We start from the raw sequence: 19,611 nt of genomic DNA on the forward strand, positions 1-19,611 counted from the left end.
AGAGATCAAATGTATAACATGAGAAGTATGAGTGTGCCTTTCCTCCAGTATGTGCCGGCTTTTCATAGGGTAGTAAAGGTTAAAAATGAAACGAGTCTTCCTCTATAAACGCTGTTCTGAAATGGTAGAAAACCTTGCACAGCCTTTGCAGACATTTACGGGGAAGGTGACATCTGAGGTGCTATTTGACACCTCTGCACAACTCTGCACTACGCCGTGTCCTTAGTAATGCACAAGCAATTCAATTACAACTAATACAGGACAGCACACAAGCAAATAATGAGCGTTGTTTGATAGCCTGCATATACACACAGCCCACAAAGATTGTTACGTTTTACCTGATTTGCTGAGAGGAACTCCTGGTTATTGTCATTCATTCCCATATACATGTTCTCTCCGTCAAACTGGAAAGACAGAAGAAACCAGTGGTTATCACTGTAGCCTGGAGAGCTAGGTTCTGCTGCTATTTTAGGCGTTTTCCAAGCACTTTCATTCCAAAAAGTTCCATTTTGCCTGAAAAGGGTGAGCTCATACTGACTCTCCTGCCCAAAGCAAATTGGGTTGTGTACGCCAACTTTCCCATGGGTGCTCTTCATTAACATGGACAAGGACATGACCCCACACATTCTGCACCTATAGAGAGGCAGCCTGAGATTGCATGTCCAGTGTAATCAAGGCTCAGTTTGCACCTACTGAATGAGACTCCTAAGAAATAAAAAAAAATAAGACACACTAGAAGTAGTTCTGTAGATCCCACTGTCAGAAAAACAGAGTACTCCACCACCTTTTATCACCCATCAGGATTCGGGGTGATGGTCAAGGAAGCTTTACTCAGAGTAGACCCATTGAAATTAATTAACAAAACTGAGGTCGACAAATTTCAATAGGTCTACTCTGCATGATTTTACACCCTTGGATTTTACACCCAAGGATGCACACAGTCCCCTCCCCCACATGTTGCACCTGACATTGTGGGGTAGTTACCGTATTTTTCGCTCTATAAGACGCACCAGACCACAAGACGCACCTAGTTTTTGGAGGAGGAAAACAAGAAAAAAAATATTCTAAATCTCAGAAGCCAGAACAGCAAGAGGGATCGCTGTGCAGTGAAAGCAACAATCCCTCTTGCTGTTCTGGCTTCTGGGATAGCTGCGCAGCCTGCATTCGCTCCATAAGACGCACACACATTTCCCCTTACTTTTTAGGAGGGAAAAAGTTTTTGCTTTTATAGAGCAAAAAATACAGTATTTTTGCTCTTCTCCCTTTGCTCCCCCCTCCACTGGGTCCCTGGAAACCTGAACCTTTAAGAAAGGATTCTACTTAAACAAGGGTATTCCCACCCCCTTCATTTTGCCTGCTCTATTCTTGTATTGGATTGCAAAAGGGGTTCATTCAACTCAGCGCGTGTTAGAGGCACAGTCTCTCCCATCTAACTTGATTATAGGTTTTCCTGTCATGGCTCCCCTGAGCCAGTTTGGAGCTGGTTGTAGGTGAACCAAATCATCTGCAGTGAGTTGTCCTAGCAGCTTATGGTAGCCTACGGTGGGAAAGTACACTGCAACTTCCCACCTAGGAAAAAAATATACCTGTATCTTAGAGTGTGTTCATATTATTGCTTTTGAGTACAGTGAACTTGTTGTCTTCTGCTGCATTTCACAGCTCCCCCCCCCTTCCCAGCTGCTCACACCAGCAAAGCTTCAATTCTTTTATGTCTGAGCGCACACCAAGGGATGTTGAGCGGTGGGGGTATTTCACACCATCGCTAGAGTTGGATTAGGAACAGCTTTAGGGCTCCAATCAATGTGAAGCTGGTTTGCGAAACAACGCAAAGCACAGTGGTACCTTGGTTTGCATACGTCTTGGTTTGCATACATTTTGGATTACAAACACATCAAACCCGGAAGTGTGTGTCCCGGTTTGCAACCTTTTTTTGAATTATAGTGCTTGCTTTTTTTTTTACGAACAAAAAAAATTTGGAGGTCCCATTGGTGAAAGCGTGTCTTGGGTTACAACCAACAGACCTCCGGAACGGATTATGGTTGTAAACCAAGGAACCACTGTACAGGCTACAGATTAATTTTGGAAATTATAATGTGAACACGGATGAAAAACCAACACTGGAAATGAGTGAACAGTAAATGGGAATGTGAACACTTCCTTGGTCTCCTCTATACAACTGATTTTCTGACTTCTAAAGATGTTACCCATGCCACTTGGAGAATGGCACTATTTACATCTCGGATTGTGTGTATGTCTGTGTTTCTGCTTGCCAATCCTTCCCTGCTACATGATACTTTGGGTTATCCTCCAGCCAATATCTCTTGCAAAGTCATTTGGAAAGAGAAGCAGCAGGCTTCCAACAGAAAACTGATCTTACAATTAACAAGAGTCCCTGCCCAAGACACAAAGTCTCAGGTGCCCCTTGCCTCCCGAATGAAGGAAAGGCCCTTTGGCATACAAGACTTTCTCAATCTAGCAGCTGATACTGAGATAGCTCTACTACGGGCACAAGATGCTGGATGTAAACCCTTGTAATTATACAAGCCGTATTGGATTATTTCTTACAAATTATACTTTTTGCATTAATTACAGTATTAAAAAGCATGTAAACCTAAAAGGAACTGTGACAAAGATTAACCTGTGCTCCAGTTTTCTCTCCTGCTCACATTTACTTATTTCTTTTGTCTCCCTCCTTTATTCAGCATCTTATCAGCACGAATCTGTCAAAGCTGCTCGAGTGAAATCTTACTCATCTGTATTGCTATGGGGCAACGTAGCAAAAATTATGCACAGGTGGTGAAATATCACGTAAGAGTGCTTTGAACCGCAGAGACTGAGAACCTGAAGGAAATCACCAAACTTGTTCTGATTTCTTTGTCTGGTGCACATTCTTACAGGGAAGGCCCCAATCTTACCTTCAGAACTGTGCAATGTAATAAAGCTTCTACAGTAAGCTCAAGCCAGACTTAAAGAACCCCTTTCTTGGTTACTTTATCTGAGCACCAGAAAAGGACTGGATGCCACGACACAGCTAGAGGTAGCTGATCTTTTGCATTATTATTCAAATTATCTGGGATTTTGAACAAACAAAAATATAAAACAGGTCAATGAAGCTTTTTTAGTATATCAGCATCACTGGTTGAAATCTGTAAGCTTCAGGCTTTAAACAGAATTCTTCAGGCAATGATTTTGAACAAAGGCTGAAAGTCTGGAGCTATATGAAATGCTGGCAAACATGGGATCCTGCAACATGATTGCAGGTGCTGGGTGGTCTTTGCAGGGGGAAATACTTGGGAGAAGTAGGAATGCTTATCTAACACTTATATATAACACTTCTCCTCATCCTCCAGGTACCATTTGCTGGAAATGTTGGGAGGGGCAACCTAGCTTGTAGTAAGTATGGTGGTTTTGCATGGGGAGAATGCAGATAAAGGGAGGAAACTCCAAGCTTTCTAGACTGCTTTTCTGAACTAACATGCGCTAGACTGATACTTTTTAGGGTTGCTGACCTCACTTCCTCCATCCCTTCCTTCTCCATTCATCCCACTATGAGAGAGAAGACATCTTGTGTGTCTCTACCGAGATGAAAGAATAATCATGGCTCTTTGTACCTCCAACTTTGATAGAATTAAACTAGGAACTACCTAAATATGCATTTCCTTTAATAAATTTAACTTTCCTGTCTTCCACACTAAAAATCACAGTGAGACTGCATCTAAGGGCAAACATGTTCCTCCAAGATATTTCAGTGCAAAAGTTCAAACTTATTCTGATGCATATAAACTCAATATGGCATCAGCTTTCCCATCAGCTGGACTCATGAGCCTGGAAACAAATCTGTTTGGAGTGAGGGGTGGTAGCAGAAGAACAGAAGAAGGGGTTGTAGGAGGGCATTGGCAGGCAAGGAAAGGATAATAATTCCCTTCCTCCCTATCCCCCTTGATAAACATCCCCAACCCTGTTATTTAATAAAATACAGAACTGGAGACCCCTGTTTTACAGCTTCATATGTAGTCCCTACCTAGCAAGGCATTAACTGAAAATAACTGAAGAATTTTAACCACACTGGAGAAAACCAGAAACAAAAGCTTTGATAAGTAGGTACATCAATGACACTTTAATTTATATGTCATAAAATAAAGTGCAAGACTCAAAGACCTGCTCAGTTCCTTTGGTGACACAACTATTGTGTCATCATGCACTGAACTGAGTTTATGCAAGGACGGCCACCACACTGCACACAAAGAAAGGTAAAGTAATAGTGACCTGGGTGTGACTTAGGGTTTGAGAGGCTGGCCACAAACTGTATTGCATCTGTTACATAACATGAAATCAACCCATGCTATGTACACCATATGACCTACACAGGGTCAGCAACAGTCAGGGCAGGATTCCCCTACTCCATAAGCACAAGAAAGCTTAGTATTAAATTGTGTTGTACAAAAATGTACAAGCAATAATGCATATCACTCAGTCACCTTTTAATTCTTTTAAAGTAAGAAAGAACAAGAGACAAACTCCCACTCTTCCCCCTCAAAAATATGAAGCCTGTGGAGTTTAGAGTTTTGGCCTACTAGATGAATTGCCCTAACATGAGTTATGGAGGAACCTGGATCCTTTTAATTGCCCTACAAAACGCCTCTGAACTGATTTGTCTGCAATTTGGCAGGCTTGCTTTACCTTGGAAAAGCTCCTGTGCTTGTAAATTTCATCCACTTTGGCCAAATGGGAGGAAAAGTTACAGCTATTTTAGATTCCCAATTATAGTGAATGGGGAACACACAGCTTCGTTTTATACAGAACCACTTAGAACTCGAATTTACAGACTGACGCGGATCTTAGGGCTGATGTGGAGCCCTAATATATACACATGTGACTTCAATATTACAAGCATGTTCCTATTTTCTTCTGTGAAACATTAGAAGGTACACTGTTTCAGATATTGTTGCATCATATCTAGTATGCCATAATCTCAATAATTTGCAACTACATTAAGTGGTCCAGATTCTAAATCAGTAGAGTTGACTCCCACAATGATGCAACTAGAAAACAAAGGTTGCAGCTTTGAAACCATGATTACAAAACACAAATCAACAGGAGGTGAATTTAGCATTGCACCAAATGTTGCATATCTTCTATTCCACATGTACACTACTGCAAGCAAGCAGAGTATTAATCTACATCTCTCATAAAATGCACGCTCATTTCTATATCCATTCAAAACCCATTATTTTCCATCTCCAGGAAGAAGCCCTAATTGTATCAGCTCCATTCTAGAACTAGGCAAGAAATTGAGTTCATCTTCATATCTATGCCTTTTTAAAAGGTGCTATTTCCTTGGAAGCAAATGCAGACTCTCCCGTTATGTAATTCCAATTTGGTAAAACATACTTGTTTTATTGCTTTATATACTATACTTGTCGCCAACTCAGTAACTGTAATGAAGCCTGTCTTGAAAATTACTGTGCTTCTGATTGCCAACCAGTGAGGCTGAAAATCAACCCTCAAAATTCAGGGGAAACTTCAGAACTTCCTTACTGCAGATTAGATTTTTTTTTTTTTTACCCCTCCAGGCAGTAAGGGCACAAACAAATTTATTATAAAAATTCTCCTGCCAGGGTATTTTTTCAATTAAATGTTTGCCACTTATGCTATAGCCAGGTATAGGAAATAAATAATGTGTGCTTCGTTCTCATTGCACCGCGCAACGAAATTGAAGACAATCGGCTTCATCATTCCACACTGATTTACGGTTGAAACAAAATATTTTAATATTTTCCTTTTGTTAGGATGGTTTTCTCCCAGTTTCGATTAGAAGTATCTCCTCATGCATGTCGAGATACTAATCAATTTCCAGATATAAGGACATACATTCATCATACTCTATTTCCGATAAAAAAAATTGATCTGATTTATCCTTAATTACCTAAACATCCTGCACAATGGAAACAGTTTTCTTCCTTGTTCTGTTTATTTGAGAGAGAAAATAGCCCGGAACTACTGTCTTAATTATTCTTCTGTCCCCATGCAATTGATTTAAAATACATATTTTACTTTGTATGCCCAATAAACAAAGAAGAATTCTAGAGCAGAAAAAGAAAAACAGGCATGGGTGATGTCTAATTCTTGCAAAGCTCTGAAAGATTTTATCTATTCTATTTAAGTTGGATATTAACACTACCATCATTTTATTTGTATGCTGACTTTCCATAGTTAAAACCATGCTCAAGGTGTCTTCCAACATGAAATTATTCTACATAATTACAAATATAACAAAAGTAGTCACAAACCATTAATAAAACACATTAGAAAGTACTCAGCCAAACTGAACAATTTCCAGACAAATCGTAAGATTGAAAAATAAAGATTTTATTATTATTATTTTTAACCCTAAATCATACCCCAAACAGAAGAGTCTGTTCAGCAATCTTGGCTTTTGCAGGTAGAATAAATAAGGTCCCTGCCCTCCCAGGCCAGATGTAAAAAGGCATGCAAGGCAGGGAGCAGGTCTCACAGCCAAAATGGTCTATCTATATTAATACTCAGTTGGTTAGAGTGTGGTGCTGATAACACCAAGGTTGCAGGTTCAATCCCCATTTGGGACAGCTGCATATTCCTGCATTGCAGGGGGTGGACTAGATGATCCTCAGGGTCCCTTCTAACTCCAGAATTCTATGATTCTATATATAACATATATAGTGTATATAGTGCATCTATACACACCACCACTAAAAGGAGGAGGAGGTAAACAAGTGGGCATTGTTACTACCAGGGACCAAATTATGTTTTTTAAATGGATAGGAGGATTTTTTAAAAAATATTAAATTGGTTCTTCAACAGGTAATCCCCGCCCCCTTCAGATTACAGGCAAGTTTGTTGAAGAAGAGAGTTAGGAATTTTAGTTTAATATTCATTCATGAGCAGCATACCAGCTTAAAAAACATCAGAATTTGGTGGTTTGCATTAAACTATTTTTGATACCCACTTACTGAATTTCAACTGTTGCTTGGGTCTCTCCTTTTGGCTTATCTACGATCAGATCTCAAGAACTGGTTCTCTTCATATGTTATCACACACACACACACACACACACACACACACGTATTATAATTCCTCTGCTTGTTATCTAGCACACTATTCTTCTGTGTTGTTGTTACTGTTTGCTGGTTACATAATTTGAAGTAGGGTGGAACTGTGTGAGAAATAATAACACCACACCTAGGATTAACTGACAACCAGCCATGGAGGTGTCAAGCTGAATTCAATGGCTTAATTGAAACAAAACAAAAAAACAAACAAATTCCTTCCAGTAGCACCTTAGAGACCAACTAAGTTTTATTATTGGTATGAGCTTTCTTCAGATACACTGAAACAGAAGAAGAAACAATCTGAAGAAGCGTGCATGCACACGAAAGCTCATACCAATAACCAACTTAGTTGGTCTCTAAGGTGCTACTGGAAGGAATTTTTTATTATTATTTTGTTTCGGCTACGGCAGACCAACACGGCTACCTACCTGTAACTAGATCAATGGCTTGATGTTTGTTGAGTGTGATATCTGCAATGAGCTATGGTGAAAAAAGCAACTAAGTGTCTTTAACCTTTTCTTTCAAACTGCAAATTTAGCAAAATACCACCCACCATGTTGCTTATGTAGTAACTACAAAACAGATTCCCATCCATTTGTTTCTTCTTCAGTTTGCAATTTTAGGTCATTTGTTCTAGATAAAAAGCAATGGAATGCAGCTTTTTAACGTTTTTAAAGGTAACATTGACATGCACTACAAATACTATAAGCACTATAAAAATAGTAAAAAGAAAGCTGTAAGAAATGGGATTTTTTGTTTGTAAATGATCTTTAAAAAATACAAACATCTTGCCCAGAATCGGACCAGGAAAGCACTGTCAACAAAGCAGCAAATTTCACAGACATTGCTGCGAAAGCCTGAGAGCAGTCTGGGCGTGTTCCTGGAGTTGGTTTTGCTCCTAAACTGTCTGGTAGCACCTGAGCTCAAAGATTTCTTTGCAGAGTTTTGCCAGATGCTGTAACTATACCAGCCACTGGAGAAAGAAGATCTGGCCACTTTCACACATCTTGTTCCCAATCAGTATAGACAACTGCAAAGCACTCTGTGTGTGGGGCTGCCCTTAAAAAGTGTTTAGCCCCACCCAGTTGTAGCAGTCAGAGTGTTAAATGGGGCCCATTTTTTTGAGTACTGTATGCTTCTCTGGTTCTAATTTGCATTGGCTTCCAGTTCATTTCTAGGAACAACTTCACAATCCAAATTCTGGTTAGAATCATAGAACTGTAGAGTTGGAAGGAACCTCAGGGTCATCTAGTCCAACCCCCTGAAATGCAGGAATCTCAGCTAAAGCATCCATGACAGATGGCCATCCAGCCTCTGCTTAAAAACCTCCAAGGAAGGAGTATCCACCACCTTCTGAAGGAGTCTGTTCCGCTGTCAAACAGCTCTTAGAATCAGAAAGTTCTTCCTGATGTTTAGTCAGAATCTCCATTCTTGAATCCATTGGTTGGTGTCCTAGCCACTAGAGCAGGAAAAAACAAGCTAGCTCCATTCTCCACGAGACAACCCTTTAGATATTTAAAGGTGGCTATCATATCTCCTCTCAGTCTCCTCTTTTCCAAGCTAAACATACCCAACTCCCTCAACTGTTCACTTGTATGGTTTCTCCTCTGTGTGTTTGTAGATGTACGGTCAGTTTCGAACCTTTGCTGATGCACTTTCCGCACTCCATACATTCAGATGAATAAAAGTAAATGTATGTTTTACTTATAAAGCTGTAAACCAGGGATCGCTAATCCAGCAGCTTTAGACATCCTGGTTGGTGGTCCTGTTTTGTGGGTGGTTTGTTGGGTGTATGTGGAATTGGGGTTTGTTGGTGAAAGGGCCTTTCTGATGGGAGGCTCAAGTATGTTCCGTATGTGTTTTATTGAGAGACTTTCTCCAATTCTGTGCTATACCACCACCCTCAAAGCAGTTGTTTTGTAACTGGCACCCACAGCACTTTCTCAAAATTCAGGATATGCCTGCTGGCCCAAAATGGTTGTTAATCCTTGCCCTAAACAGTTTGGGATGTTGCAAACCGCTTGATGAAGTGCTTGTTTGTTTATTAAATCTGTATACTGCCCTTTATCTGAAGATCCCAGGGCGGTTCACAACAGAAAGAAGCTGTGTATCATTAACAGTGATATCAAAATCCCAATCTGCAAATGCTACTATTTTGATTGAACTATATTGAGCTTTTAAATACTGAAGTGTTATGGGATTTTTTAAAGATATGCCTATTTCGTGTCACATAATTTTGCACAGAATGGATGAGTGAGCCCATAGGCTCCAATGCTACCAAAATAAACATGCTTAAAATAAAGGGGGCGGGATCGAGAGAGCTCCTGGGTAGTTAATATTCAATATCCAATGAAAACAAAGGGAGCTTTTGCATGGGTTTGTCTGACAATCTTAAAGTCTTGAGTCTTAACCAATCTTAAAGATTATATCTACCAGGGATGTACAGGAAATTCCCTTTTATTTGTTAATTAAAGCATTGTGTGTGTGTGTGTGTGTGTGAATAGCAATGCTCTTGTGTCAATACTCATTAAATTTATACTGCCATGCGGGTTGAGATATAATAACACACAAACCTGCTTTTATTATTTATTTATTTGTAAATAAAACTTCTAACTTCATTATAAAAAAATTACATTTCCTACATCACTGGTGTCCAAACTTTTTTCAAAGAGGGCCAGATTTGATGAAGTGAAGGGTCCTGAGGGCCGATCAAAGGGCCAACCAAAGTTGTTGATTTTTAAGGGTTTTTTATAATATTAATAATAATAATAATAATAATAATAATAATAATAATAATAATAATAATAATTTATTTGTACCCCACCCATCTGACTGGGTTTCCCCAGTCACTCTGGGCAGCTTCCAACAAAGATTAAAAAGACATCTTTAATTTTAGCATTTTACCCCAAGAAATAAGCTGCCACTGGGGCCAGGTTAAACCCACCAGTGGGCCGGATTAGGCCCCCAAAACAGATTTTGGACATGCCTGTCCTACAGGCTTTAAGAATCGAAATACTGTAGTTTTTCCTTCATCTTTATTCTCCATCCATCTTAGCTGTAATATTAATCCCCGTGCTAGTTCCTTCCTTGTAAAGTTCCAAGTCCTTGTGGCAGATCAGAAGCCATATGTACAATCTGCAGGGTTAATACTAAAACAAACACCTCAGAATGCTGCCATGCCTGCTTTGTCAATGCTCATTTCTGTCAAGTCCCAGGGATGTAAAATGTCTTCCTCTGGCCTGCTGCCATCGAAATCTCCTACCCACAGGGCCACCAGTGTGTTTTCCTAAAAGAATTATTAAGCATCGGCTCCCTTCTGGGAATATATACCACTAAGGTTAGCCTAATCTCTTTTAACTGCAGTTTTCCCATTAAGACCTTTATACAAACTCTTGCCCACAGTGATCCACTTAGCATTATTCATTTGACCACTGAAATGCATGGATTTCCCCTGAGTTGGTAATGTCAAAGAGGGTCAATAGTTCAGCAACAGATTTATTTAAACCCTCAGAAAACTATAGGGAACTAAGTAGCAACAGTTCTATTTCTCACTGCTGCACACACTATGTGACAGGACTGACCACCGACTTTGTTTTCATCGCTACAGCATGCATTGTTATTTCTCACGCTATTTAGGTGGTTACAGAAGCAAAGCTACTGCAAAAGTGATTTGGCATTTACTAAGGAATGGTTTTCAAGCTGCTGTGCGATTCTGTTTTGGATTTAATGCCACATTTGGATTTAAAGCCGGTGAGGTAGTTTTTCTTTCAAGGGATTCTTTCTTTCTACTTTTATTTTATTATTTCAAGAGAGAGAAAGAGGGACAAATTCAAGATGAAAGTGGCAATTCTGACTTTTTGGAAGCAAATGCTTTTGAAACAAACAGGACCTCCTGCTCAGTAAACAACTTCAAGGAGTGTCAAAGAAAGATGGGTGCTCCTCATCCCAGTCCTTTCAAGCCTAATAACACATGTAGTTCATGTACATTTGCTTAAAAATAATTCCCATTGGACTACAGTCTAAGGGTGCTTTATGGGTTGTACTGTTAATCATCAACAATAGTAAGGAATTTGGAGGTACTGCTGCACATTAAATAATACAGCTACTCCTTAGTGGGCATAATTCATATAATAATTCACACAGTTTATTCAAGAACTTGCTAAACAGTTCAGATCCTTCCCATATAACCCTCAGCTTCAGTAAGAGAAAGTTAGTTTTTAGACTGAAATGGAAGCACATTAATATTTTTCTCTATTTCAAAGTCTAATTACAATTCTTCTCCCTCTCTCCCCACTTTGCCCCTGCCATTTTCTCTTCCCATTATAGCCCTCAAATTGGCCTGCAAATTTTGTTCCTTATTCTGTCCCTCCTACAATCTTTGTCATGGAAATTAGAAACAGAATGTGAAAACACTGCAGAGATCAAACTCCTGAGCTAACCCTTTCAGGGCTGAATGTATAAGAAAAAGGAAAGTGTTATAAAGAACAGAGATTACTTTGCAGCCATTTTTTTGTTCGGCTATTCCTTCTATGTGCTTTTTCCTAAAAGACCCCAATAAGGAAAGGCTATAAAGATTTCTATATTTCTACAAAACCGTGGGATGGGTCCAATAGAATGAATTTCTTCTCTGTTTAACAAAGGTCAATACTTTTTTCTTAAATCGTGGAGATGTACTGCTGCTGTTGCTTTCCTTTTTCTAACTTTCCCCAGTAGTCTATAGAAGCCTAAAACCCAGGGATTACTATACTAGAGCCAATTAAATTACTCTCTACAGGGCAAAAGAAAAAATCTCAACCACACATTTTACTTCCCCAAGCATCACACTGCAGCCACCTTACTGAAGCTAAGCAGATTTGGGTCTTCTTGGTTCAAAGATTGAAGATTCCTGGAAACCCTAAATACACTGCCTTGAATTCATTGATAGAAAGATGGAATCCATGTAAATTCCAGGGCAGCTTTAAAGTCTCTCCTTTTGAGAATGAACTGACAATATTTTCTTAATAAATGTCCATTATTAAATATGCAAATAGAGCTGGTGGGAAGAAAGCAGCTTTTGCCACTGAACAGTATCCAAAAGATGTTCCTGGTGTATCTGAGACTTCGGAAACATTTCAACAGCAAGCAGAATATACTGCTCCAAAACATGTTGGCAAAGATTTACCCAGTAAGATATGCACAGGATGGCAGAAGATCTGTCAAATTTGGCTTTCATTTGACCCTCAGAAAATACCTTTCCCAGCAGTATTGCCACAATTCTGTTGGAATAAATAAGTCCTACTGCAAGTAATCAAAGCCTACTCTTAATATACAGCCCTTCTCTTTAAGTTACCCCGGGCATTGGCCCAGGAAATGAATACAGGCTCTAAATGCAAGATTGAGAGAGAGAAAATAGTTATGAAGAAGAAGAAGAAGAGTTTGGATTTGATATCCCGCCTTTCACTCCCTTTAAGGAGTCTCAAAGTGGCTAACATTCTCCTTTCCCTTCCTCCCACACAACAAACACTCTGTGAGGTGAGTGAGGCTGAGAGACTTCAAGGAAGTGTGACTACCCCAAGGTCACCCAGCAGCTGCATGTGGAGGAGCGGAGACGCAAACCCGGTCCCCCAGATTACGAGACTACCGCTCTTAACCACTACACCACACTGGCTTATGAAATATGTACAGGAACATTTAAACTTAACCCAGTGTGAGTTTTCAAAAGCCAGCAGGCAAAAAACCCCACCGTCACTATCCAGAAACATAGATCCCACTGATCTATCTGAGCATATCTCAGTAACTAGACTTGAAGTGGCTTCACTTGCTAATGACTTAATTTGCACCACTGTTATGCAAAAGGGGCTTTGGAGCATTTTTATAGGATCCACAAACACCCCTTTACTGCATTAAAACATCTGGTGATTTTTTTAAATCAAATGTAGGTCTCTTTTGAACACTGCAGCTTTCTTTCACAGGGCATTTCCTGCAACTGATTCTGTGACACCTTTGAAAAGCATGCAGAATGAAATAAATTTTAATACAGCTTTCCCATTTGGTCATTTTCATAGTAGGAGTGACAAGCTCTGGTGAAGAGCAATCATGATATAGAAACTGACTAATAACTTTGGGGCTAAAGTTTTCCCTAGGAATAGGAAACCCATAGTTAAGTTTACTAATATTCAACTGCTTGTCACATCTGCAGTTTTACATAATCATAACATTCCTCTTATCCAGGCATGTTTTGTGAACTCACTTCATCAGATACGCACTGCAACAATGGCAGATAAATGCAAAAACCACAGCCTGTGTTGATTCAATTTAAAATAAGCATAATGACCACTCCCAACAAAAGTAACTATCTTTGTAATGTTAAGTAAATTAGCACTTGTACTGGGACAGGAAACCATTATCTATTCAAGTCTCAAGGAATATCAAATAAAACTTTGCTATTGACTTTGTTTTTTCCAATTAGAGCTCCCCTTTGAAACTGCTCTGCACAGCAGCAAAATGCCCAGGTGCTCCAAGATGCTTTGCTGTTAACCCGGCTTTATTTTAACCCTTGATCAAATTAGACCAATTGCCCCTGCAGAAGAGTCACATGACATGAAATGCACTGTACCAAATGCATCGCTTTCAGGGTTTCATTTGTTAAGTCACAGATTGTGCAGGCCTGGCTGGTATTTCTTTAACAAAGGAGCAAACAAGTTTTGCATGTCCCCCACACATTGAGTTGAGACGTATACACAACTCGAAACAAACAAGGTTAACCGATAATGGTACTGATTTCATATCCTACTCACACAAAGACACCTTGTATGTAACTCACAGGAAATGGAGAGTACATTTGCACAGAGAGAGATGTTACATACAAAGAATCCACAGAGATTGCCAGCAGTTAATATAACAGTAAAAGATAACCAGAAACACTGCCTTGTTTTCATTTGCTTTCAAGATAAATCAGGGTTTCAGATAAAAATAGAGAATGAGTGCCTGGTTCACAACGTGCTAAATGATTCTCATAATTGAATGTCAGTTAAAAGAATGCTGGGCTCTCAGTTGGTAAGAGCATGAAACTCTTAATACCGGGGTCGTGGGTTCAAGCCCCATGCTGGGCAAAAGATTCCTGTATTGCAGGGGGTTCGACTAGATGACCCTCGGGTTCCCTACCAACTCTACAACTTTATTATTCTATGAATAAAGGGGAAATGGTGCTTTCTTTTGATTTCCCCTTGGCTGTACTCAAAGCAACAGACAAAGCAGCACCAAGCAGAATGATCAGCCATCTAGTGGTGGCTCAGCACTGCCTTCCTGTTGCTGCTCTTTCTTCTGTGCTTAGGGCATCACCACCTCTGCTGTCCCTTTGCCCACCTTGCTGGTTGTTGGGAAGTCCTCCCCACCTACTCATCTGCCAATAGTGCAGGAGGAGAAGAGAGGATCCAGGGCCACCCATCAGCCATGGCATAGCCGGCTAGTCCTAAGGGCTCATAGGAACCTGGATCTAGACCTGCAAAGCAGTTTGTGGTGGACTTTAAATTCTGCCTGTACACAGCTGCACACTCTGGCCCAGTTGGTACAGAAGCTACATTAAACCATGGTTTTCCTGGCTTAATTATGGATTGTTTTTAACATCAAAACCCAACCTGACTCCCTAAACATGGGTTCTTTGGGGCCCAGAAACCAGCACCAGAAATCTTGGTTTGAGGCTGGTTTATGAAACTCAGTTTGCACTATCATTTACCATCTCATCCAAACTCAAGCGCCCAGCGGAACCCACCCACTTTCTATCAAAGCAAATGCAGCACACACTGTATTACAGCCAAATAGTATAAATTATTCTTGTGTGAGAGAAATATTCCTGAAGTATGATGCCTTTTCCAGGGGCCTATACAAGTCTCATATCCATCACTTAAGTTGCACTTAAAATTCTAGAATACTACAGAATACAGTTTGCAGTAACATAAATCATTCCAGAATAAAGTTTGCCGAAACCTAAATGCAGGCAAGGCTGAAGGATGTTTCTTACCATTAAAAGTTCAGGTTTATTTTTAATGTGGAAGTTTTTCTCTACCCCTAACCTTTCCGTATTCCCCCTCCCCAAATAAGTTCTCTCACTGATCAGCCCTAATATGAATAATTTCTTCTGAAAGCCTACATCTGTGCCAATTTTCTTCATGTTTCTGTTCAGACAGACTTTATGCTTATGAGAAAAATATGGAGTATGCTCATTAGTCTGATCAACAAACCTCAAAAGAAACTTAAAGCAGGATGATTTATTTAAATAAACATATTTGTCTATCTAAAAGGGATCTAAATTGAGGAGAGCATAGCCAAGTTAACAGAACTTAAAATGAAATAATTGGAAATACATTTGAATGCCGGATGCTTCTAAGAATAATGTTCCTCCGAAATATGAAATGGGTTGAACCTTCCCAGAAGCAGCTGTGCAAATCTGTAAACAAACATACTTGCACCAACACCAGCTTAATTTATAGGAGTGAGGAACCTGATACAGTCAGACTTCCAGCTCCCATCAGCCCTAGCCCAAATGGGCAATGGTAAAAAATTATGGGATGTTTTGGCCCACCCTTGCATGGTGCTTTAGGTACAATCCTATAAGCAGTTACTCGGAAATTCAGGGAATTTGCTTTCTTTAAATGTGCATGGGTTTGCAGCTGGTTTAATAAGTATTCTACATACAATATTATTATTAATAATATTGTTATTATAGCACCATCAATGTGCATGGTGCTTTACAGCATACAAGAGGACAAGTCCTTGGCAGTGGAAATTATTCTAAAATTCAAAGGAGAAACAAGGAAGGAAGTGTAAGGAAGTAGAGAAAGCAGAGGAAAAAATGTGTGATTATTTCAGTTACATGTACCGTATTTAAAGCACACGCCTCCGCCTCCATATACACAAAGAATTCTGGGAACTGTAGTTTGTTAAGGGTGCCTAGATAAACTGACTTCCCCACCCTAGCCATTAAATGGTTGAAATTAAGACAGGTGAACTAAGCTTGCCACTGTTGTGCTCATATCCCGTTTGCAGGCTTCCTACAGGGCTCTGGTTGGCCACTGTGAGAACAGGATGCTGTACATTGGCTTGATCCAGCAGGCTCATTTTATGTTTTTAAGCCCATGAGTGGAGAGTGGGAAGTAACCAGGAATAGGTCTACGCATGGAAGCACTGTGAGCTTCGTTCAGTTTTGGTATTCAAAACTCAAGAGCCTGAAGTGTGTCCACCCATGATCTAAAGGAGCATCTTTTTCAGTGTGAACTGCCTGCCAATTAATAACTCCTGCAGGAATCCCCTGGTGACTCAGGGACTTCTGTGTGGTGGTGCTCAAATTATGAAATTCAGTCCCCAGGCACATTGGCTCCTTATATTTTAGATACTGGGCAAAGTTTCTTGCTCTCTCGTGTCTTTAATGGCATTAGTGATTATTTTAATTGCATTTTTGCTGCATTTTTTAAATGAGCTGGTTCTGTTGTTTCATGGCATCATCTACTTAAGTTTATGCACTTTAGTGTCCTATTCTAAGCAGCCTAAAGGTGACTTTGATGAAAGGCAGGATATGCATGCTAGAAAGAAAGGAATAACTATTACAATAGCCTCCATGCAGCTTTACAAGTAGGAGGTTGTGTAAAAGTTTGAAGTTCTTATCTGGCCTTTTCATGAATGATTCATGAAGGGGCAGAATGAGGAAGTGTTTTAAAAAAAAACATTCGGCCCCATACAAAGACAATGCGAGTTTAAAACATTTGAACATTTACAACTTATTCCATCTTCTAATCGTTACTCTACAAACCTTGCGTGGAACAATGAGAGCTTCAGATGGTGCATTATCATCATTATGGCCAACAATAAGTTTAAAACACGTTGATGAGACAGTGTAAAAAGCAGCTTTGTCCAACTAATTAATAGCTTAGAGGAAAACCCAAATTGAATCTGTGCTTGTTTCAGAGAAATTGTGCGGCTCTAATAAACAGTTAAAAGTGGGACTGACAGCTTCAAAGATAGGCAAACAGGCAGATAAGATAAACCTGCACAATGCATACCTGCCCAATACTTTCCTCATCATTTCCCTCAACTCTTCCAAGCTCAATTCAATTACAGTATTACTAGATTTGCAACAAAATTACCTTTCATCTCAGCTTCTTTTAAAGCTATTTGGCATTTGCTAGTATTTTCTATTATAAATCTAATTGCAGATTCCAAACAGACAAGGGCTCATTAAGCCTTAATTATGCACATGTTGTTTTCAACAAACATTTTCATTTGGACTGCTGTGAGCTGTAATTGTTCGGAAGGCACCACAGCCTCAGAATTTAATGCTCTGCTGGAATGGCAGAAGCTACGATGACTGGGTTCTTACCTCAGCGGCATGGAAGCTACAGCAACACCACTCTTGCCAAAGCAGCTAGGGAAACCTAAAAAGCCTCAGACAGTGCAGGAGGAGACTGTGCCTTGCCTCCTCCCCATTCCAGCATTATGGGTTTGTGTTGGCCTGGGAAGAAACAGGAATGTGCCAATGCTTGGGGATGCATTATTTCAGGGTTGCATCTAAGGCTGACCTTCCACTCACACAGCATACTTCTATATGCACACCGGAGCTTCTAATTCCTGCCCCCTGCAGCTCTCCCCACCGCGCACCCTCAACATCTACTCCACCAGGAGATCCTCTGGAGCAGATTTGGGGGATGGGTGGGAAAAGGAGAGAAGTCATGTTGTTCAAGGAGAGGTCTGCTCATGTAGCACTGGAGGCAACCTGAAATATCTTCCATTCAACTGCTTTGTCCAAAAGTGCAACCCAACACTGCAAAAAAGATGTTTGCGGAAGGATGATCTAAAATGTGCCGTATCCTTTTATTTATTCAAAACCAAATCACGCTTGGGTCAATGGAGTTACTCTCCAGTAAGTGTGCACAGGATTGCAGCTCAAGAGTCTTGTGGAGGATACAAGGCATACGTCAGATAATGGTATGGGAAGGAAGGAAGGAACAATTATGCTAAGAAATGAAAATCAGGTTTATTTTCCTCCAAGGGCATGATATAAGCTCTCAGACATCTTTTTCAGGCTCTGTGCTGCATTGTTGAAACAAAAACAGAAAAAATGTTGGGGTAAGCATAAAATTGCATGGCCTTGCCCTTGGAGGCGGGGGGGCGGGGGGGCGGGGGGGAGGCAGGGGGGTTGAAGGAAGAAGGAAGCCCAACTACTTGCTTTTCCATAGTTTGACCTAGAAAGGTTTTCTAGGTCACTTCTAGTTGGCATCCCAGCATCTGACCCACTAAATCTAATGCAATAAAACTGTAGAGTTCATTTTAGCCTGTCAGTGTCAGATCATTCTTTAAGTTTCAGATGCAACATTTACAAAACCACTATTCATATATTCATAAATAAGATCTTATTAGGCTTCTCTTCAGAAGGGAACATATATTTGCTTGCTTCACACTGACTCATGCTGACAAAGGGAAATGTAAAAGCTGTTCTCTCAAACTAAGCTCATATATTCACACGCACACACATGCGCGCGCACACACACACTTGTTATACCCAAGTCACACGGGAGTTGCTTATACTAAGTTCACCACAAACCTCCCTGTTCTCAGATCTGGCTGTAGAAGCGGAGAGGAAAAGAGGGGACTATGCTACCAAGCTTCACTAATACTGACATGAACCTGCTGCTTTCAAGGCAGTTGTAAATAGTGACATACCAGGGCATCTGGATTAAGAAAGTGGGTTGCAGAATCCAAAGTAGACTCAATTGCAGAGTCTATAAAAGCTATTTAAAATACTAACTTCCATCTGTCTTTTGAGTAATCCTTGAGATGTGCAGAACTTGCTTTCAGTTGAGCTTGTTTCTCTTGACAGTTTCACCTCTAAAGAAAAGGGGTGCTTCCCCCAACCTTGCCAGTCTCATCACTGACCTTTGCAATGCAAATAATTGATTTAAATCACCAAGAAAAAAATGCTGTTCTAACTCGTTGATTTAAATCAACTTTCCAGCTTTCTAACTAACATAGTTCCTGAATAAACATGAAGACTGGCTGGTTCTACAACAAATAAAACATGCCGTTTAAAACGAAATCACTCAGGAACATAATCCCAAACTTGTTCCAGCAGCCCCAGTAACTTTTGCACTATATATGATACAACTGCTTAGCAGAGCGATTATGGAATAAATTGTCTCATAAGAACACTAAGAGATAACTTCCTTGAGGTTAGGTTTGAAAACCTTTCAGACCCAGTGACTACCACTTATTTGGGAACTATTTCACCATGACAGGGAAAGTAAATAGTTATGAAGTTCATTGGCAGAGTCTAAATATTTATTGTTTGAAAATTATATGTAGAAATACACGATCTATTCCTGTCATGTTTATGCTTCTTAAGCTCAACTGTAACATATTTTTCATCCCTGGTTAATTCTTCTAAAAAGCAATGTAGGCTTTGACTCTTAAGGCCTAGTTTTCATGTCACATTAAACCATAGTTGAAAGCAATGAGAAGAGCTCTGTTGTTTTGACACCCCACCAATCCAATTTGG

The 19,611-nt window shown here is 40.0% G+C and overlaps 1 protein-coding gene across 9 annotated transcripts in view; it reads right to left on the reverse strand.

Annotated features, from left to right (window-relative positions):
• TOX2 (TOX high mobility group box family member 2) overlaps positions 1–19,611 on the reverse strand; it is a 258,281-nt gene that overhangs the window by 146,313 nt on the left and 92,357 nt on the right. For all 9 annotated transcript variants that reach the window (XM_083444020.1, XM_083444016.1, XM_083444015.1 and 6 more), the window contains exon 2: positions 339–404. In XM_083444020.1, coding sequence (XP_083300146.1) covers positions 339–389 — 51 coding nt within the window. In that variant the 5' untranslated portion in view covers positions 390–404. The remainder of the gene's footprint in view (positions 1–338; positions 405–19,611) is intronic.

The sequence above is a fragment of the Podarcis tiliguerta genome (genome assembly GCF_965153285.1).
Source record: "Podarcis tiliguerta genome assembly, chromosome: 6".
NCBI classification, from domain to species: domain Eukaryota; kingdom Metazoa; phylum Chordata; class Lepidosauria; order Squamata; family Lacertidae; genus Podarcis; species Podarcis tiliguerta.